General features: G+C 45.1%; 1 protein-coding gene across 1 annotated transcript in view; it reads left to right on the top strand.

The window, feature by feature from the left end:
• The window catches only part of BRINP1 (BMP/retinoic acid inducible neural specific 1), a 90,425-nt gene that overhangs the window by 58,844 nt on the left and 9,388 nt on the right, over positions 1-22,193 (top strand). The window contains exons 3-6 of the mRNA XM_027729917.2: positions 3,279-3,469; positions 8,918-9,087; positions 10,380-10,485; positions 17,606-17,842. Coding sequence (XP_027585718.1) covers positions 3,279-3,469; positions 8,918-9,087; positions 10,380-10,485; positions 17,606-17,842 — 704 coding nt within the window. The remainder of the gene's footprint in view (positions 1-3,278; positions 3,470-8,917; positions 9,088-10,379; positions 10,486-17,605; positions 17,843-22,193) is intronic.

Here is a 22,193-nt window from a genome sequence, read left to right as displayed (position 1 = left end):
GCAACAAAACCAAGCTCTCTGTACTTTATTGAGGAACATGAAGCATTTATCCAGCCCCTTCTGAAAACATTTACCCAGCCCTTGCTGGCTCTGGAGTTCTCTGGTCCCTCCTGACTTTATTGATGCTGCAGGAAGCAGAAATCTGAGAGCAAACATGTGCTTGAGTTTTACAGGAAGCAATAATCCTCTCTTTAAAGAGGAAGCACAGATGGCATTTTTCCTCTGCTCCCTGGTTATGATCTTTATGATGGGAACATGGGCATCTCTATTTACTGTAAAACTTTGGCTGTCTTTTAGTATCCAGCTCTGCCTCTTCCTGTGCAGTGCAACTGCTGGAGGGACCATTCCTTCTTCAAAGGGGATTTCCTTGTGTAGTGAGCTCTGGGATTGCAGCTCTGGTCTGGAATGATGAGAGCAACCTCTCTGTAGTGACAGAGAGAAACTATTTGTCTTTATATTTAAGGTTTTATCTATTATTAAAATCAATTGTGAGACCTGCAAGCAGTGGACTTTTACACAGTTCTGGGACAGCAGGGAAAACACTCTTCTCCATACAGGGAATTTATGGACATTTGTTGTATATTTGTTATCTGCAGATCTCTTTGGAGACAATGGCCTGGTTCTGTCACTCCTGGTATTAATACCCTAGTTAACAGGTTTATTTTGGGTTGAGTTTGGGGTTTTTTTGGCCTTTTGACTGATGTTTTTCTAGGAAAGGTGGATGTTTCTGTGGATTTCAAGGTCTGACACTAATGACTAATCATGTAGTAAGAGGTGTGCTTTGTTTTGGCATTTTGACTTGGCTTGTGGAAGCCTGGGAGCTGCAGAGGGGACATTATCTCAGGTGTAAGGAGTATTTTGAAGTAAATAGCTGGCACTTTGCTGTTTTAATGGATACAACTGCTGTTAGGCAGCATGGGGGGTTGTGGTGGGGCTCAATCAAAATAAATACATGTATAATTGCCTTAAGTCAAATAACCTCACACACATAGGGTGGACTGGTTGTAGAATCAACCTGGGCAAAAATAGATCTGCTTTGTGATCCTGGCTTTGCAACTAAGCCTCTGAAATCTGCCTGCATGTGGGGTGCTCTGCCAGCCAAGTGGGACTGTCATGCAGGTTGACACACACTGATAGGAAGTGCTGTGTCAGTGCCAGGTGTTGTCACTCCTGTTGTGCTGGTTTTGACTGGATGTTATGGATTATTGCATGAAAAAAGCAATATTTCGACCCCAGGATCCTGCTGGGAATGTCAAGTCTGACTGAAGGTTTCTAATTAGTCTTTTATTAGTTCTTAGATTACAGCTGGAGCTGAGTCCCTCCAGAGAGGGACCCCTACCCCAATTCACACCTGTATCACCATCACCCAATCCTCAAGTCTGACCACAAGTTCAGTCACTTAATTCTGGTCGGTGGTCTCTTGATTTCTGATGGTTTTTCACTGACACTGGGCTGGCCTTCTTCTGAAGTTACTTAATTCTCTTGGAATCATCTCCTTGGAATTATCTTCATTCCACTCCTATCAGCTAAATTCAGCTAGTTCCTTGTTAGCAGCATTAATTTTCCCAAAGAAGTTTATTCTTGGTCAGGCAAAAGCTTCAACTGCTTTAGCTGCTAATGCTGAGCCACTAATGCTAAACAAGGCCATTCACAGAGAACACAGTTAATCAAATTTCTTCTGTGGCACTGGGAGAAAGTTAACTTTTGTCCATAGTAGCTGGTGTGGGGCTGGGTTTTGGATTTGTGTTGGAAACAGTGCTGATGATCACACCGGGATGTTTTAGCTACAGCTGAGCAGTGCAGGGATTTTCTGTTCCTCATCCCACCCCACCAGTGAACAGGCTGGGATGCACAAGGAGCTCCAAGAGGGACACAGATGGGACATCTGACCCAAGGGATGTCCCACATCACGTGGCCTCATGCTCAGCACATAGACCTGGGGAAGAAAGAGGAAGGGAAGATGTGCAGAGTGATGGTGTTTGTCTTCCCCAGTCACTGTGATGGAGCCCTGCTGTCCTGGGCATGGCTGAACACCTGCCTGTGATGGGAAGTAGGGAATGAATTCCTTCTTTCACTTTGCTTGTCTGTGCACCTTTTCCTTAACCTGTTAACCTGCTTTTATCTCAACCCACAAGTTCTCCCACTTTTATCCTTCCAACCTTTCCCCCATCCCAGCACGGGGCAGTGACCAAGCACAGGTGTGGGGCTGAGTTGTCAGCTGGGGTTAAACCACAACACCCTTAAATAAAATTTTTGTCTTAAACCCAAGCTACAGGGCTAAGTGAATGAAAAGTGACAGAGAAGCTTGTGAGCTGATGATCTGGGAGGTAGCTGAAGATAGAGCAGGTGCATTGTAGGAGACTAGGTATGAAAAATATCCTTTGCTTTTAAGAAGGCCTTGCTCAATATTTTTTGAAGGACATTAATAGGCTTCTCATTTTTCAGGTGCTCAGCTGGTGATGTGTTTCAGAGGCCTGATTTTTAGATTGCAGGTGTGCAAGCTTTTCTCCAGGCATTTCCCTCTGTGTCGTTTCAAAATGGATACCTGCAATAAAGAGCTGCTTTTGCAAACATTAACTTTATATTTTTTTTCCCCCAGTTGCTCTCAGTTTGAAAGCATGGATTTGAGAATCACTTTATTTGGTTGGGTTGTTTTTTTTTAAGACAAACAAACAAAACCTCCACTTTCATCCTGGCCTCTGCTTATATCTGCATCGATCCTTTTACGTGGTTTATCTCAAAAATTGGTTTTCAAAATGATCTTTTGCTGTTCTCCTGGTGCTGAAAGATTAAGATGTTTGGAGAAAATGTGTTTCCTTCAGCTCTACTTTGAAAAAGGAAGGCTTGTGGGCAACAGGGATATAACAATGATCAGACTGGGTGAGATCTGTGCTCTAACTGACCAGCTCTTCTGCTGACAGAGACCAGAATTTGCTGCTTTATGGAGAAATGTAAGACCCCAAAGTGTGTGATGGTGAAAGGACCTGCCTGCTTTTGTTGTAGGGAAACCCAGCTCTCTTCCAGACATCTCTGGAGACTCCAAGGCCACCACCTCATCAGCCCACACCCTGATCCTCCAAGTGTGTTGTTATTGTGCAGTAATATCTCACTTTTCCTCTTCTCCTCCTCCTTTTACCCTGCCTAACCTTGTGGCCTCGTGTGTGAACCCATGTGGAGGATTGTCCCCTTCTCCACCCTCCTTCCCTGCCCTGGGTGGCTCTCCCTGCCCCTCCAGACTGGAATCCTCACCCCTGCTGTGTTCCTGTGTTGTCACCCAGGGAGTTTGCCCGTTGGAAGGTGAGGAACACAGCCATCGAGAGGAGGGACCTGCTCCACAACCCACTGCCCCTCATGCCTGAGTTCCAGAGGAGCATCCGCCTCCTGGGCAGGAGACCCACCACGCAGCAGTTCATCGATACCATCATCAAAAAGTACGGCACCCACATCCTCATCTCTGCCACCCTGGGAGGTAGGTGGCAACCTGGGCTGTGTTCTGAGGAGGGTGGTGGGGTGGTGGGGTGGGGAAGGCACTGGACAGCACCACAAATGTGTCCAGTTTTGGGCCCCCCAGCGAAAGAGAGACTCGGAGCTCCTGGAACAAGTCCAGCAGAGGCTGCGAAGATGATGAAGGGGCTGGAACATCTCTCTTATGAGGAAAGACTGAGGAAGCTGGGCCTGTTCAGCCCTGAGAAGAGACACTGAGAGGAGAGCCCATCCGTGTGTGTCAGTGTCTGCAGGGAGGGGGCAGAGGATGGACCAGGCTCTGCTCAGGGCTGCCCAGCAATGGACAGGAACTGATGCCCAGGAAGTTCCACGTGAACATGAGGAAGAACTTCTTTGCTGTGCAGTGATCCAGCACTGGACAGGCAGCCCAGAGAGGGTGTGGAGTCTTCCTCACTGGAGATACTCCAAACCACCTGGACACAACCCTGTACCATGTGCTCTGGGTTGATCCTGCTTGGGATGGAGGTTGGACCAGATGACCCCCACTGTGGTCCCTTCCAACCAGAACCACTCTCCAATTCCAAACCCACGGCCATGACGTGTGGGAGCTGCCTGGGGGCACAGGGCCAGGCTGCAGCTCAGTGTCAGACACCGTGAAAGTCCCCAGAGTATGAAAGAACTCACAGCACAGGGTGTGAGTTCAGCAGCTGTGCTGTGTGTGTACCTGTGCCCCTCTGACAGCAGCGTGGGTGTGCCCATGTGTGCCAGGAGAAACACGTGCCACTCAGCCCAGGAGCCTGGCTGTCAGCCCTGTGCCACTGTCCTTACCTTGACAACAGAGTGTGTCAATCCCTCTTTTTCACAGACTGAAACCAAACACAAGGGGAAAAACATCCTTTCTTGCTGGAACTGGAGGAATTTTAAAGAGCTCCAGGAAAAGGGAGGTCAAGGAGCTGGGCAGGGAGCATGGGCAGAGAGGAAGAGATGGCTGAGAAGGCCTGTGCTGGATGCACAAGTAACATGGAGTAGGCTTTTGAAAAAGCAGCAGTTAAGTAAAATTCAAAACGTATAGGGAAGGGCTGCAGAGAGGTCTGTGTGTGCACACAGAATATGTCAGTGATGACATCAGAGAGAGCACTGTAGGGCCATGAACCCCTGAGCAGGGGCTGCTGGGGCTGCTGCATAAACATTCTGAGTGATGAGTATTGAACATGGAAAGGGTGAAAATCAGCAGCTCCTATTGATATTTGCTGCTGAATTTTTTTTTTCCTCTCCTGTATTATTTTTACTATTCCTTTACCCTCTTGGGTTGTGCCTTTCTTTCATTTAAATGCCTCTCTTCTGAGAGCAACTCTCTCTAAGCAGCATTCTGCAGTGGTAAAGGCTCTTAATTTTAGCACAGAGTGTGTTTGGTTGCTTTTTCTAACGTACCTCACCTCCAGCCTTGCCACACTGTGAAGCTCGTGGTGAACTTTGAGGAATTTCTGGCCATCTGTCTGTTCCCAAAGCACTCTGCAGACACTGGGATGAGACAGAGATGAGATTAGATGTGTGCATATGATTCATGCACAAATTAGGTGGTAGGTAAATTGGCTCAGTTCCACTGAAGTCAAATGGCCTCTGGTGTGGCAACGTCCTTCAAAGATCCTCGGGCTGCTCTTCCAGTCCAGGCACTCAAACAGTCCATTCCATCAGCAAGAAATGTGGGAGGAAGCAGGTTTCCAAGCACTGAAGAGTACAAGTGACTGCCTGCATCAGGCCTTAATGAAGTCTGTGTAAAGATAAACTGCTTTTTATTGAGGAAATCACTTTCCAGGACCATGTTTTACTGAGCCCAAGACAGCCAAGTAAAGTGAGATATTTTTTTTCTGGGTTTACTGTTCTTTCCATCAACGTGCCTCTTTCTTCCTGCCACTCACATCTGTGGAAATTTGAAATAACAAAGACCTTTGATGGTAAAATATATTTTTAATTTTGCCTGGGTGAGGTCGTAAATTATTCACAGGGGCTTGTTTCTCCTCCTGATTTTACAACACAGCTATCTTAAATATGCAGAGACTTGTAAGGAGAACTGGTGTTGGAGGGGAGAGCTAAATGCTCCACCAGCCCAGAGCATGGTGAGCAATGGCAGGGGAGAAAAGAAAGATTTATTCTGGCAATGTCAGTCCCAGGGTAGATGCAGATGAAGCTGGGCATGCATTATGCACAGAGGACACACTCTGATCACAGTCTGTGGGCTAAACAAGACCACTGGGATATAAAACCAGGCATGTCCTGGCACACTTGCTCTCCCAAGACCTCTGAAAAGTTGCAGGCGTTCTGCCCTGGGTTACAGTTGTTTCTAACTCCGCCTGATCTCTTATTATGTTGCAAACGAGTGACAAACACACAGGAAATTGTTTGCCTTTTAAACGCCAGCTGTCGCAGGGCCCCCAGGAGGGGGGTGATGGCTCAGCCCTGCCCACCTGAGCACAGCAGCTCTTTTCACACGTGGCCACACGAGGAACTGCTCTGCTGCCTTTCGACCTACCGAGCATCCCCCCAGAGCCCAGGAAAAACCCAGCTCTGCTCCAGTTTAGTTCTGACGACGGGATTGGTGAAAGGGTCACTTTGAGGGCACCCCTGCTCTGGGATGGAGCACACAGAGCCAATTTGCAGGGAGAGCCCTAAAGGAAAAACAACTTCGAACACAGCACCCGCTTAATAAAAGAGAAATTAAGACTTAATAATGCAGGAAAAGTCTGTTAACCTCTCTTGATCGAAGAGTTGCTTTCCCATGTGCCCCCTCCCTGGGCATGCTGTGCTTTTCCAGGGCTGCACTCAGCCACATGGAATAGGCTTCCAGCAGCAGTGTTTCTGCTCAGCACCCTTCACTCCCAGGGGCTGTACTCATCCCTCAGGAAGAGCACCATGGCTCATGGGCTTTACTTTTCTGTTTTCTTCCTCAGGGAGGAAAAAAATGACAGCTTTTTGGGGGGAAATCACTGATCCCCACTGCCCTAGAGCACAGGATTCTGTTCTCTGTTGAGTTTCTCAGGGCTTGATTTGTGTCGTCCAGGGACCAAATGGTGGATCTCCTGGTGATGTGGCACTACTGCTACTGCCTGATGTGATCCAATCCAGGCTTCCTGCCTGCCCTCTGGCCTCAGCATTCCTCTACTGAAAATGGACTAGGCTGGAATAAAAAGGTCCTGATTTTTATGCCTTGGCTAGTAATAAAGGCATGCTTTTTTTTCCCAGAAAAAGCTGTTTTTTCCAGTTACTGGCAGAATCAATGAAGAGATGGTGGCTGGATCCATCAAGTTCCTCTGAGAATCACAGCTAAGGGGACAATTATCCCAGGCCTTCCTTCTCCTGTCACAGCCTCATTTCTCTCTGCTGCATCTCCATGCAGTTAAACACTTCTGTTACATGAGAGATACAAAACTTTTAGCTCAAAATACACTTTCACACCGATCCAGCCCCTTGTCCAACTGCCATGCAGTGTCCTTTTGGTGGCAAAAGGGTTACTCGTGAAAACTGACCAAACAAAACCTCAAATCCCCTTGAGAAACTCACCCAAAAGATGAAACCTGAGAATGCCTTGATGGCATCAGGCACCTGGGGTGCAGTGAGGGCTGTTCCTCACACTGATCCCAGTGTGGCTTTGCTGCCTTCACCTGTTGTGCCTCATCAGATACAGGGGTTTAAATTCTCTGGAACATGGACTATCTTTCTGTTTGTGTGGATGGAGCCTGATGTGGCAGAGCCTTGATCCCTGCCAAGGTCTCCTCACGTGCTCGACACATAATAATGTTGATGGTGGTAAAGGAAATCAAAGCTGGTCGTTTTCTGGGGAAAGTGTTTTTTTTTGTGAGCAGCACCAATGATGATACTGTCACCACCACAACTTTGATCACGCTCAAAGGACAGTCTGTTATTCTTAACAAAATATTAAAGGGAAAGTTTTATGTGCTAAACTTCTCCACTTAACTGCTGTGAAGCCAATTAGAAGATTACAACTGATCAATTCTTTCGATGAAAAGTATCTTCTTTGCACCAAAAAAGTGTCCATTTTTCCTCTCAAAGCCAAAGGCTGAATCCTCAACGTAACTATTGCTTGAAAAAAACTGAAATCTGATGAAAATATTTTGATTTTCAGCCAGAATATTTTTGGTTTGTTTTCAGGCATTTGGCTTCCAGATAAAAGCTGGACAATTTCCAGAGAAAGCGAGGGGGAGGGCTTAGTGGGGTTATTGGTTTTTTTTTCATGTATGCAATTAAAGAAATAGTTTGGAAGAATCAAACAATTTCAACTAATAAGAATTTTAAAGAAAAGTAGATCCTTGTTCTCTTAAAAAAATTATGCAAAGATGATGAAGAACAAACTATTTCTTGGCCTTAGAAATGGTCATACATTTTTTTTTTTTGACCATGCTATCATTGCTAGAGGCAGTGGATTCATCAGTGGTTCATCTATCAAATCAGAACAGGTACCACTCTTCTCATTAACAGAGTTATGTAGAAATGGCACATTCCTACCATAGTTGCCTCTGCATTTATTAAAATCAGAGCTTCACATGTCAAGGGTGCAGGATGGCATTTCACCTTTTTTAGTCCTCTTTTAGTGCCAGCCTTATGTTAAGAATGAACTGGATTTTTATCTGGCTCGTCCAGCACAAATTGAACTTTTGGGTAAATATTACTCCTCAGCTTTATATACTTTCCAGATGTATTTTGTTACATTCAGGTTTCTGCTGATGTTTATCAGTTCTTAACTGCTTCACTCCCAGACTCCCTGTGGTTACTGACACAAAATCATCTGTTGTCCCTCACCTTGTACAGTATTTTTCACTCTCTGCTTAAATTCCCTGAATGAGACTCTGGGAAAGAAAGCAGGAAGGGTGGTTAGTTTAAATTAAGTTTCTTGTTTGCTCTTTCCTCTGATTGCTCCCCTTCACTCATTCCCTTTCTTTTTCCTTTTTGCGTCATCTCTGGAAGCTGAAGAGGCACAACTAGCATTTGTTTGTCCTCTGTACCCACCTACACAACTACCTCTTATTTCCAATCATCATTTATTCCTTCTAAAAATCAGCTCAGACAGAGACTTATATAAAAGTGTCATCTTCCCCTGTCAGGAGCATCGTTCTAGAGGCACCACACACAGAGAAAATGTTCCTCGAGTGGGATAAATGGTCTGAAACCTCTCCAGCACTTGTGGTAATGCTCTGCTGGCTAATAAATGCCCAAAATGTTGACTACTGAATTCAATGGAGCTGATCTACCAGTGTGGTGGACCTGGGCTTTCTGTCTGAATAGAGAAGGTTCACACATATCACACTGGGGTTCTGGTGCTGGTGAGGAAGGGTGGATTCCTTCAGGAGCGTTTTTGGTGTCGGACGTTTCTTTCTTTAGGTGCAACAGATGACACCATTTGTTCCTGTTGAAGTGACCCTGCCTGGCAGCCTGAAATCTGCTTTTCTTTCTGCTGCAGGAGAGGAGGCCTTGACCATGTACATGGACAAAAGCCGCCTCGACAGGAAGTCAGGGAACGCCACGCAGAGCGTTGAAGCCTTGCACCAGCTCGCCTCCTCCTACTTTGTGGACCGTGATGGCACCATGAGGAGACTCCACGAGATCCAGATCTCTACCGGAGCAATCAAGGTACTCTGTCTTGCCTTAGGAAGAGAAATATTGTGTGCCCACACTGGCACTGCAGGGATTTGCCAGCCCAGTGCGATGTCTTTTTTGATCATGAGTTGTTTTGTTCCCAGGGTAAATTTTTCTCTTATGGACCTTACTGAAGATTTGATTTCCCAGTAATATATCCAGTAATATCCAGAGAGAGGTGGGCACTCAGTGTGATGGTTATGTAGGATATAACCACTCCACTGTATGTAGGATATATCACTCCACTAAACGTGACAGTGACTTCTGGAAGGGAGAGAGGGAGCAGAGAACCCAGATCAGTGATGGAGGTTGGAAGGGAAAGGCAGGTCTGTGAAATGAACAACCCTGTGCAACCCCAGAAGTATTTTTCTCTTGTGGTGTAAGACTGCTAAACATCTCTCAGCCAAATTTACTACAAGGAAAGGCAAAAAACTCTGTGTGGCATTACTGAGGCATCTGGAATGAAGCGGACTGAGACAGCTTGGGGGTTGCAGCAGGAAGGAAGGGAAGCTGCTCAGAGAATACAAAATAGGGAAAATGGCTCTGCAGACAAAGGCTGCCTTCTCTGAAAGCAATCATCCTACACTGGGCAGGGATTTTATTGTTGCAGAGTTCACTCCAGGGAAGGTGATGTGGATGGAGTCGTCATTGTTAGCCATTTCTGAAAGGTTTCAGCTCTCGTTATTGTTCTGTGGTGTCTCATGGCTGAGCCTGTTCCCTTCTGGATGGGAAATTGTATTGAGATATTGAAACAGTGACAGCAGATAATCACCCATGGTGAATTCCGGAAGGGCAGCTCTTCTCCATGGCTGGAAACCAACAGCAACAGCACTGCAGGTCATCTGTGCCTCCATCTATCCTGAGCACAAGGATGGTGTTCACATATGGGAGCACCAGGCGCCACTGGGGGCTGGCAATCCATCTCTGTTTCTTCCTTTCCAATAAGAGAAGCCAGGGAATAATTCCTCTACTGGCTTCTGATGTTCTCCAGTGGAGATCCTCTATGAGAAGCATCGATCTGCAGGATCCCTTTGCCAAGCCCAGAGTAACGAGCAGCACCATAAAGAGAGCAGGCACGTTTCATTCTGCTTCTCCAGCCTGGGAGTGCACCAAACATGAGCTGTGTCTGTCCGGGGTGGGGCATTTTTCCCCAATTAGGGAAGGTGTGTTTTGGGTTGTATCAGCTGGTGACAAGGAGTCTTTGTACTCCAAGGTCTGAAGAAGCCTGGGGAAGGTATGGTGCTGCAGTCAAAGGGAACACTCTCTCTTTTCTGCATCCTCCGTAGGTAACAGAAACTCGGACCGGCCCCCTGGGCTGTAACAGCTACGACAATCTGGACTCTGTGAGTTCTGTCCTTCTGCAAAGCACTGAGAGCAAACTCCACCTGCAAGGTAGGGCTCAGGAGTGAGGGATGTGGCAACAAGGGGCATGGAGTGGGGGGCTGAAATGAGACAGGGGTGCCCTTCTTCCCAGCCTTTTCCCCTTCTCTGCTGGGATTCTGCCTTGGCTGTAAGTTCCCTGGAGCAGGATTAGTGGCTTCTGGAGGCTTCACAGGATGCTCAGCAGAGCAGAGCCAGAGTTTACCAAGAACTGAGCTAAAGGGATCCCAGTGAAGTATCTGGGTGCCCCTGCCATTGAATTTTGATGAACTTCTGTGTATTATACATACACTAATATAAAAAAAAAAAGTGACCTTTTCCATCAATATTGAAGGACCATTGTGTCTCTTTGTCCCTCCCAAATTGCTGATTTGTGTAAGAGCTTTGCAGATCAGCTTTTGGGACTTTCTAATGACCGTAATCTTTGGGAAAAGTCACTGAGGTTTTATTTGGATGCTAGAAGCCATGGCTTCAGTCCCAGCTGGGGAGCTAGTCCAAAAGTCAACAGATAGAGGTCATGACTGAATTAATAAATAAATACATGCTGGTTAGCAAGAAGTCAACTTCAGTAGAAGGAGGAAATTCACTGGGCGTGTAATTTATGAAGGTTATTCCCAAATTTTTGACAAAATAAGGAAATGTGGGATTTAATTGCTCACTTGCCCAGATGGTTTTATTTCTGGAATCCTTGTACTTGCACAAATTTTAATTTTTCAGATGAATGGGCTACATTACATCTTCCGCTTTGAGTATAATTTGGCAAGTGCTGTTTTAATCTTTGGTTTCACAGAAACTGGGTTTCATTTACAAAGTAATGTTGTGGATATATTATTATTGTTGTTATTATTTGCCTTTAAAAATAATAGGCAGGTTGTTTTCTCTCTTCCAGTGATTATCCAAACCACTGAGTTCTGGTTCTTACCTAATTAACAATAAGCAATTTGAGAGGGTTTGTGTACTCTGATGGTGGCTGCTGGTAATGAAAACCCAAGGATGACACATCAGATAACTGGGTAAACAGCTAAATCAGCAGGCAGCTCGGGTTATAGGCAGAGAAGCAGGTAAATCAATAGATCTCTATTGGCTATCTGATCCTACAGGAGAGGACATAAACCAAGGGAGGGGGAAGGAGGTGGAGGAAGAGGGAAAAATTAGGAGAGAGAGAGGATGTAAGGTGGATGAGGCTGTAATTTCTGATGGGAGCAGACAGAGGACGTTGGGGGGTCAAGCAGATGTGGGTTTTTTGGAGCTTCACAGCATAACCCAGTGCAGAGAGAGCCCAGAGCCAAGCCAAGGGACAGAGCGAGGGAAGGGAGGCAGGAGCTCTTCCTAATAGAACAAAGTGACCTTTAAAGCTACACCTGAGCTTTCCACCTGATCTGGAGTGTGGTTCTTGGGATAATTACCCAGGATCCTTCCTCTGCTCTGAGAAGGCTCATTAGGAATTAGTCACAGGGCTGCAGCAGGTAATGGATCGTGACCGAGTCCCCTCTGATCTGATTAGCAGCCGAGCATGAGCTGCTGACAGAAATCCATGTTCCTGCCTTGCTGTCACTCAGCTCTGAGCCTGGCTCAATAAAAGAGCAGCTTCTTCATGACAGGGAGAGTTTCTGTTCCTGAACTTGCTGCCACCCAGCCCTGAGAGTCGTGGTGTCAAAGCCCTGCCCTTTAGGGGATGCAACGGCCGGGACGTGGCACTCAGAGCTCTGCTCTGGGTGACAAGGTGGTGATGGGTCAAAGGTTGGATTTGATGGGCTTGGAGGTCTTTTCCAACCCAAGTGATTCCACGATTTTATGAACCAAAGCTAAGTTACCTTTATGCCTGCACAAAGGGTTTGGGAGGGTGAGCCAGCCTGGAGTTTCCAGGGGAGGAGAGTGCAGGGTGTTTGGTTCTGCACCTGTGGTTACTGGGACAGAAATAATCCCTAATTTGTAAACCAGTATCCGTGTGAACCCAGAGTGTTTGTACATGCACTGAGGTGTATATATACGATATTGATCACAGATCACAGAAGGTTTCACTTTTTCCTATCCCTCCCTGGAGCAGGATCCCTGTCCTGTGTGTGAGGAGGGCTGTGTGGTGATGCAGCCTCCCAGCAAAGCACTGAGAAATCCTGTTTTGGGCCAGGATCTCACAGGGGAGTCCAGTTGTTCACACTTTGTATCCTCCTCTCCCTGCCACCAGCAGGAAACCATCCCTTCAGCTGCCTCCACCTCCAGTATGGATGATCCTCAAACTGCCTGGAAAAGGAGACCACCAGAGCATGGGAGGGGAGGATTCCAGCAGCTCAACAGCAGGCTGGTGGGAAATGGGAATTTGTGATCCCAGGACAAGTGTCCGAGGCTGAAATTAGAAAATTTGAGGGGGAAAAAGGAATATTTTCAAAAGTCTCAGGAAACTAAAATTCCAGAGACATGCCCTGTTATATCAATACTGTTACTGACAGTATATGTTAATATTGGAGCGTAGCACTGTTTCAATGAGGTAAAAATCCTTCTGTGCTATTCTAAACTTTGCAACATTAAGCAGGAAATACAGCATGTTAGGTAGTTTCTTACGTCAAATATGGTAATATAATACCATGCATAATATATAATGTTATGTACAATAACTATACAATATTAAATATATTACCTTATTTAATATTATATTACAATATATGTATAAATACCATATATATTATAGATATAAAAATATACATAGAGATATATTATATATATTTATAATATATATGGTAATATAATATTAGTATTTACATTACAATTACTATTAGAGCTTTTGCCAAGATGGGCAGAACAGTAATGACAAACATTTCAGCTTTGCAGTGAAGCGAGATGAGGAAGTATGAAAAAAATACATTTAGAAAGTCAAAAGTGCTTTTGGAGTCAACATGCTCTCACAAAATGCTTCAATGAAACTGCATTTTCAACAGAGAACTCTTCTGTGGAAAATGTTTCAAATAGCTCTAATTTAGAGCTGGGGAAATTTACCTCTTTTAATGCAGGAAGCCTTTTATATACAGTCTAAAGGCAAACATCTCTCTTTAATAGTTTTTCTAGGTGAATTAAGGACATGTTCCCTTGTCAGACACTTCATATTCTGCCTGTAGTTATCCAAGACAAACCTATACCAAATCTGTGCTGCTCTTAATTTTAAAGGAGGAACTTTTTGCATTATAGAGTTGCAGAATTCCTCCTGAACAATATCTTCAAAACTAAGATATTCTGCCTAGCACTGATCACCAGCAAACTTCCCTTCTGCATCTATTTTCAGCTCCAGAGCCTCTGCTGGGGATGAACCCATTCCTTGTGTCCCCTGGCTTGGATTGAGGGATTCTCCCCATGGAAATGGTCCAGTCTCTCAGTCTTTGAGACCAGGTTGCCCCCCTGTTTGGCTGCTGACATGAGGTTGCTTTAAGAGCAGGCAAGGCTGAAAGATTAAGGTTGGACTTGATGATCTCGGAGGTCTTTTCCAACCCAGCTGATTCTATGATTCTATGACCGAATGTAATTTTTTTTTTTTAGCATTTGTAACATTCAAAGACATTTCTTGGAGAACAAAACAGCATTTCTGGGGTGATTTATTAAGGTCATGGCTGACAGAGGGCTTTCCCAGCTACCATGGCCAGCTACAATCTGCTCTGTGGGGCTGGTGTGCTGTCGTAGTCCTTGGGACTGCAGCTTTCCTGCTTCACAGGTGGCAACTGAAACATCCACAGCAGTGGTCTGTAAAGATTAATCCTGCCTATGCTTTACTGACAACCAAATCCACTAAATTTCAGCAATATTTAGTCACTGGGCACGGTAGGGAAATATATACAAACTATGAGGGTGCCAGGACTGAGGGAGATGCTGCTGGCACAGTGCTTGTAAAATATCTTGCTAAGATCTAGTCACTAGGATGCTCCACACTAAACCAAAAATATTGATATGAATCTGCCCTTGTCTGGATATGATGAGAAATGTGTGAATATTTATGTGTATATATATAAAAATATATATGGAAAAGCAGACACAGCTGTATTTCCTGACACTGATTTCTTCCACAAGGAAATTCCTGGCCTGGAAGATCTGAGTCACATGGAATCCTTACTGCATGTTTGTAGTTTTAAAGTCAGGGTTTTGTGTTTGGACTATGCACACTCATGTTCCAATGAGTAGCTGGATTTGTGTGTCACTTTTGTAAGAACATATCTGAGTATGTGCTGTGTGTTAAAGCTCCAGGTAATGGTGGATTCCAGCAAAACTGCTTCCCTGATTAAGTTAAGCATTTATATAAGTGCTTTGTTGAACCAGTGCTAAGTGTACAGGGCTCTGATTACCTCTTAAACACGAGATTATTTCTTACAAGAGGAGGTTATTCTGGAAATGTTATTTTTTTTTTAGAAGCCACGAGTTTTATAGGCAAAAAGCAAGCATCCACATGAGGCACTGCAGTGTAGGATGGGACCACGTTATGTTTTGGAGATTACAAGGTATTCATGTTTCTGCATGTGCTGAGATGCACAGTGGATGTTCCTTGCAATGTAAAATGCTTTCCCTGAAATTTTAGTTGCTTTTTTCAACCTTACTCCCTCCAAAAAAAAAAAAAAAAAAAAAAAAAAAAAAAAAAAAAAAAAAAAAAAAAAAAAAAAAAAAAAAAAAAAAAAAAAAATCTCCAAAGCCAGGATCATTTCTAGCTGGGACCAAACAGCTTGTCATGCTGTTATCCAAGTTAAAATTCAAAGAGAAAATATGTGAAGTGAAGAGCCCGAGGTCATTTGGTCATATTCAAATGGTGAGGCCAGAGCAGGTTGCTCCTCTGGGAAGCAGAGTGGAAAAATGTATTCGTGGGACTTGAACCATGAGTAAAGAGTCAGTGCACATCAAGAAGTCCAACCCCACTCTCCTGTGAGATTGAAAGCTCAGTGAGTGCAGCAGCCTTCAGGCTCTCCAAGCCCCTTTTGTGGATCAGTTCTCCATCAGCACTGCACATTCCTTCCATCCTGAAGGAAAGTTTTGGGTCCTGGCAGGTGGGACCATCTCTAATGTCAGTATGAAGGTTTGACAAGGGACCATCCCTCTGTGGTGTTTGCTTCAGATAATTCATAGAATCATAGAATGTTTGGGTTGGAAGGGACCTTAAAGATCATCTCATTCCAACTCCCCCTGCCATCGGCAGGGGCACCTTCCACTAGCCCAGGTTGCTCCAAGCTCTGTCCAGTCTGGCTTTGAACACTTCCAGGGATGGGGCAGCCACAGCTTCTCTGGGCAACCTGTGCCAGGGCCTCCCCACCCTCACAGGGAAGAATTTCTTCCCAATATCCAATCTAAACCTACTCTCGTTTGGTTTAAAGCCACTCCACTGTGTCCTATCACTAAAATCCCAAAAAGAGGCTGATCTTCAGGACTTCCTGAAGACAGCAGGAAGAAAGATGAGCTTCTTGTTGAGAAACATCTCAGAAAAGACCAAGGGGACCTCAAAATGCTGATCTTCCTTCAGCCAGTTTTGAGGTGTTTGCAGGGATGCTGTAGACAGGTCAGCTCTTTGTTCCCTCCTGTCCCAAATACCACCATAGGAAAGGCAGCAGAATCTGTGCAGACACAGTGCCTCCAAAGGCCAGGCTTGAAATCCTTCCTGTGCCAGGGTCACAAACATCTTCCCCAGCTGGAGGGAGCTCCGTGCTCATCCTGCCCAGCAGCTGCCACTGCTCCACGCTCGGCTGCCAATGGGGTCAGGCAGAGGGGCAGCTCGGTGCCACCAGGCATGGTGCTCCCAGAGCCCAGGGGGAGAGGAAACACAGGTCCTTTGTGCCTTCCACAGCCTCCTGATGCTCCCAAAATCTGCTCTTCCACAGGGACCTCATCAAGGCTGAGGTGTCTCTCTGGATCCAAAAGCAAAAGGGTAATGGGGGTCCCGGGGTCACTGCCCGCTGCTTTCCTCTTGTCTGAGGTGAACATGGCCCATCAGAGACAGGCCTGAGCTCCTGAAAGGGGTCACGACCCTTTTTGCCATTCCTGCCCACTCTCATTCCCTGAATTATTGTGTGATTTCCCTTCCACTCGGCTGAGCTGTCAGCCGTGGCCACGGGAACTCAGCAGAATCACAAACAGATGGGTAAATTGACCTCCATCACTGCCGAGCTCAGTGCTGCTGGTCAGGCCATAAACTCCTTTAGCTGCCACTCCAAAATCCCTGGGCCTTCACAAGGAAGCAAGCGGGCCAGGCTCGGAGTTCTTGTCATCTGCCTCGTGCACCACAGACGCTGACAGAGTCTGACAAGCAGGACTTGCCAGGTAGAAGAAAACAGCTGTGAATCCTCAGGGAGATCCGTAGGGAGCCTGGAGGAGGACAGGGTGGAAAAACATGTACACCGTACACAGGGCAAACACTTAAACTGTTAGTATGTCCTCTGATACCTGAGCAAGGGTACATTTACACTAATGCCTGCACAGATGGGTGGGTACACAAACACTGGCGGTGGAGAAAGGGACGTGGGGATAAATCTCCCTGCTAATGTAAATCTTCAGAGCACCACTGAAATCACTGGCACTAAATCCATTTGCACTTTTATAGGATTTGGCAAGTAGCCTTCCTAGCAGGGAGTGAGCTGCAAAGGCTCAGGTAGCCAGCTCCTGTATTTATGCTGTGGGAGCTGGGCACTTAACTCTGCAAGGGTCTTTTATAAATCCCTCCCTGGGCTATTTTCCTTTCTTCTGTTTTCCATTCTTTCTTATTTTCTTTTTCAGTGCGCAGTTTCCTTGTTTCTGTGGTACCAAACCCATTTAGTCTCTCTCAAAACAGGTCAGAACTGCACAATGCTCATCACTTCTGAACTAGCACTTGGTTTCAGGGGATAAAACACCTTTGCATTCAGGGGCTTTGTACTGTACTGGGATCTGGGAATGGGATGAAGGGAGTAGACTGGGTGTTGGGGAGGGGGAAGTTACTTGTCTCGCTGCTCTCAGCTAACTCACAAGTTGCACTGGAAACATGCAATTTATCCAAGATAAATACCCCAGCAGCTTTTAATTCCTCAGCATCACTTTCCCAAGCTGTCAACGAAACAGGTTTTGAAACGAAGAACAAATGCCTGAACTGACTTCTTAATTTGCTTTTTTCACCCCCACATCCCTCTTGTTTCCCTGCCAGGTCTCCAGATCATCTTCCCTCAGTATTTACAAGAGAAGTTTGTCCAGTCTGCCTTGAGTTACATCATGTGCAACGGGGAGGGCGAGTACATCTGCCGGGACAGCCAGTGCGGCTGCCAGTGCTCCGAGGAGTTCCCCCAGTGCAACTGCCCCATCACCGACATCCAGATCATGGAGTACACCCTGGCAAACATGGCCAAGACCTGGACAGAAGCCTATAAAGATCTGGAGAATTCAGGTAACCGAGCAAAGTTCATTTTCCAGTTAATTTACCGCAAAACAAAATGTGTCAGATTATACCAGGTAAGAATCTCTCTCTCTCTCTCTCTCTCTCTTATATTCTCTCAATATAATGCTCCAGTTTGCATAAAAAAAATGGAAAATTCTGAAACCATGCTCTTAGTCTTAAGGGAGTACCTTTTTTCCCCCTATTAAACACACGCACAGACAAGAACACACACACCACACGTATGTACAGGGATATTTTCCACAGAACTATTTGATTAAAAATCTGATTTTTGTTTTCATACCAAACCAGCTCTGAATCTCTCTTTTAGTAGTTCTACAGAGAAACTTCCACAGTACAAATGATGCAGAAATTGCTTTTCAGATTTGCATGAATGATTTATTCTGCTTTGGTGAAAGGCAATTCAGAGGGGGAAAGTACCGGCCAGATGACACTGCATTTGAGACAGACAGGAGAAGGGAAAATGATTTCTCTCTCCTACAGGGCTGATATCTGCTGGGGGGGACATTTCTCTTCTTCCTCCACTTTCTCCCAGGGTGAGGCTGGGGGTGTCAGCAGTTTGTTCCACCTTGATGCTGGTGATGTAGTATTGACCCATAGTAGTGCTGTGGTACTGGTGAGATACTCAGCCTCAAGGGCTTGAGATAGGAAAGAGCAACATTATCAGTGAATTGTATCCTTTCCTTTAGCAAGTGATCTGCCTACCCTGAAGGCACACAGGACTAACCAGAACTTCATCAAGAACTTGTCCCTGTGCTGACTCTCATCCCTTAAACAGTTACTTTCCAACACGTTTTCTTCAATAATTATTGTCATAACTGTCCAGGTCTCCATGTCGGGAAAGAAAACTGTGAGGAAAGGACCATCTAGCTCCACTCAAGGCACTGAAGAATTCTTCTTCACAAGTTCTCATAGCAGCAATTCCTTTCTTCACCTTGAAGGTCACTTTAATCCCTTTAATGGGTGGAATGGAGCAGGCTATGATGTTTCCACTTCAACATGTGGACCCTGCTGGTGTTTCTGCTGCTGCACAGATTCTTGTGTCCCACTCATGTTGTCAACTTGGTGCCCAGCTGGGCAGAGTCAATCATAGCTCATGGCCCCAGGGCAATGACCATCTTGACAAGGTCCCCCCATGTACCCCGGGGAGCACAGGGCTGGGGCAGTCCCAGGAGCATGAAAAAGTCAGATATTTTCTGCAGGTTTCTATGGATTCATGGATGGGGTGGCAAACTAGAAATGTGGATTTCAGAACCTTCTGCCAGCTCAATCCTACACAAGTCAGACTTACTGGCAGTAGCTGCCAGCACAGCTCTGCCCCTGGTTACGTGGTTACCGGTCGTTAGTTCTGGCACAGGATCTTCCCACAAGATGCTCAAGAGCCAAAAGTTGGCTACCACCCATTGACCCCTTCACCTTCCAGGTGTAACCCAGGCACTGAGAAGGTGAGAGCCCTATGGAGGGAGGAGTTACAGCCCCACTGTGACTCCTTCACTGTGACATTCTGTCCTTGTTGCACTCGATCCAAAGCAAAGACTGGGGTGGATCATTATATTCAGTCTCCCTCCTCTTGAGATTACAAGGGGGGGGGAAGGTATTTTTCATTTGCCAGGTTAAAGCGACACCCTGCAGTGCAATTTCTGCTCTAGCCATATTCCACCCAGGGCTGGAGGCTTTGCAGGGTTAGATGGAGTGATTATCTTTATGTCTAAAGCTGCTGCATCTCATTCATCATTTTGTTGCATCATGCGTGAACTTATCCTCTGAGATGAAAGTTGCTATCACAAAAGACTGTAGTATTAGTGTTTTGCTTCTTTGTTTTAATAAATATTCCCAATAACTAGAGGATTTTCTTCATTATGAACAGCAGAGGAGAAATCTCTGATGACATCTGAAGGCTTTTGCAATAAAGTGGACTGAAAGGCACATGAGTGCTCTGAAAGCAAACACCGTTTGCACAGGAAGCTGGTGATAGCCTAAAACATTTGTATTCTGCTTCTGGGCTGTGTTGGATCCTCTGTTAATCTGAAAAGAAAAAAAATCGTGCAGGGCAAATCAAGAGTTGGTGTGATTTGGGAAAGCGTCTTCAAAGTCAAGGAGGCTGCAGTGAACTGATGCTGCTTTGAATCAGCTCAGAGGTTTTCAGCCCTGTGCTTCATTGCTCCTGTGCAAACTGAGAACAGTAATACTGCCTTATTCTTGGCATTTTAGTGTGGCTGGCCAAAACAATTCTGTGATTCTGAATCTAAAAAAAACAACCCCCTTTTGATCAAGTCATGAGGTGGGGTTTTATTTGTTTGTTTCTTTTTTGTGTTTGTTTTTTTTTTTCCCAAGAATATTGCTTTCTGATGAAAACGGGATTTATTTTTTTTTTTAAACACTGGAAAAATGAAAGTTTCATTTTTGAAAGAGATGCCTGACAAAAAAATTCACTGTGGTGCCACCACTCTGCTGCAGAGGCTGGACACTGTCCCGTTCCACATGTGATGCTGAGTCATTGCCATGGGATTCCCTGCAGGGACTGACTCAGCAAAAAAGAGGGGCCAAGCAGCATCATGGGAGGTGTAGTCCCAGCCATCACCAACATTTTCTGTGCAGAGAACTAAAACAACAACAAATGCAAACAGATCTATTAGTTAATTGGAAATTCTCAGAGTTAAGAATTAACTATTCTCAGAAATAGGGAATATCCCCATCCCTACTCTTGGTTTCCGGGCACATTTATAAAGTTTATACATAAATAATAAAGAAACTATCCTGCTTTGAAAGCAGTTCTGTTTGTTTTTTTTTTATTTTTATTTTTTTTCTCTCATCCCCTTTTATTTTAAACAACCCCATCCAGCTTTTATTTGGCCAGATTTGCTGCTCATTTGTTTTCCCCCCAACGTTGCACTGCGGTAGCGAAATGTGCACACTGCACCGAAATCCCTGCCTTGCCCGTCTCGATGAAAAATGTAGCACATTCATCATCAGAGGGAAAAGAGCTCGGGCTCCTGCACAAACAGGCTTTTGAGGGAATTGATTTATAAGGGGTGGGAAGCAAATGCAAGGCTTTTACTGCTGAAAGGTACCCGGAGTAATCAGCGTGGTCAACAGGAGCAATTAGACGTGGTGATGGTTCCAGAGGACCACTGAGCAGGAGAGGAGCGATTTTGGGGAGGAGAAGGGCACTGAAAGCAACATTAAAAATAGGGTGAAAAAAACCTGAGGGATGATTAAAAAAAACAAACCTCTAAGTTATCTTTGGAGGAGACAAGCAGATGTCCCACGGATGTCGGTGGTGCAATGATGATGATTATTTTTATGAGGTGCTCGGTTCCACCATGTGATGAGTAGGATGGGAACATCCATTTCCCATCTATGTGATGCTGGTACTGACTAATGCCCTGATACTCCTTGTTAGGCAGTTAAGCATGAACTGCAAGTTGATGAATAACAGGAAATCTCTTATGCCAATATCTTTAACTTTGTACTATAGGGTGTAAATTATCTGGTCTGATTTTCTCCAATAATTCTATGGATTGTTTCTTTTCATTGCAAAGGTATCAGCCTTTACAAACTCTCATTTTTTGCCTTTTTTTTTTTTCTATCGTCCTCTTTTCTTTCGGAAAATGGGATGAAGGAATTAAAAAAAAAAAGGACTGGGAAAGGATGAAAAATTACATAGATAGAAAGAGATGGATGCATGTCTTATTGGCTATTTTGTGAAGTTTAGGGCAGGTTTTTAGTCTAACCTCCCTCTAGAAGCAGGACTACAACCAGCACTAGGTCAGGTCAGTCATGGGTTTGTCTAGCAGAGTCTAAAATGGGATTTTTACACACTTCTGATCAGCATGTTCCAGTGCTGCATTACCTCCAAATGATGAAGTTTTTCAGTGAATCATTTTAACTTCTCAAGTTGCAAACTCTTCCTCTTGTTATGTCATCTGTCTGTAACAAGAGGAGTTTCTCTCCTTTGTATTTGTAGGTACCTTTTGAGCAGTTGCAGTTTCTCCCAGTTTCTCTACCTCCCTCTCCGTCCCTAAAGCTGGCAGAGAAATGCAGGTGCAGCCTCAGTAGTGCCAAACCAAGAAGAGGGGAACATTGATTTCCCAAAAAAACTGGATCCAGCCCAGTTTGCAGTTTATTTCCAGAGAGAACACAGTGTTGACCCACCTTCAGCACAGAGCCCACCAAACCCCAGGACCTTTCTAGCAGCTGGTTGTTTCCAAGCCTCTACTGACACATGGAATTGTTTTCTCCTGGTGCACTTATTGTCTTTTTCTTTTCTTTTCTTTTCTTTTCTTTTCTTTTCTTTTCTTTTCTTTTCTTTTCTTTTCTTTTCTTTTCTTTTCTTTTCTTT

Source organism: Pipra filicauda, unplaced genomic scaffold, assembly GCF_003945595.2.
Source record: "Pipra filicauda isolate LSUMZ 115617 unplaced genomic scaffold, ASM394559v2 scaffold121_size3267253_pilon, whole genome shotgun sequence".
Lineage (NCBI taxonomy): Eukaryota > Metazoa > Chordata > Aves > Passeriformes > Pipridae > Pipra > Pipra filicauda.
The sequence above is the reverse complement of the archived record's forward strand: the minus strand, read 5'-3'. Positions and strand labels throughout refer to the sequence as shown.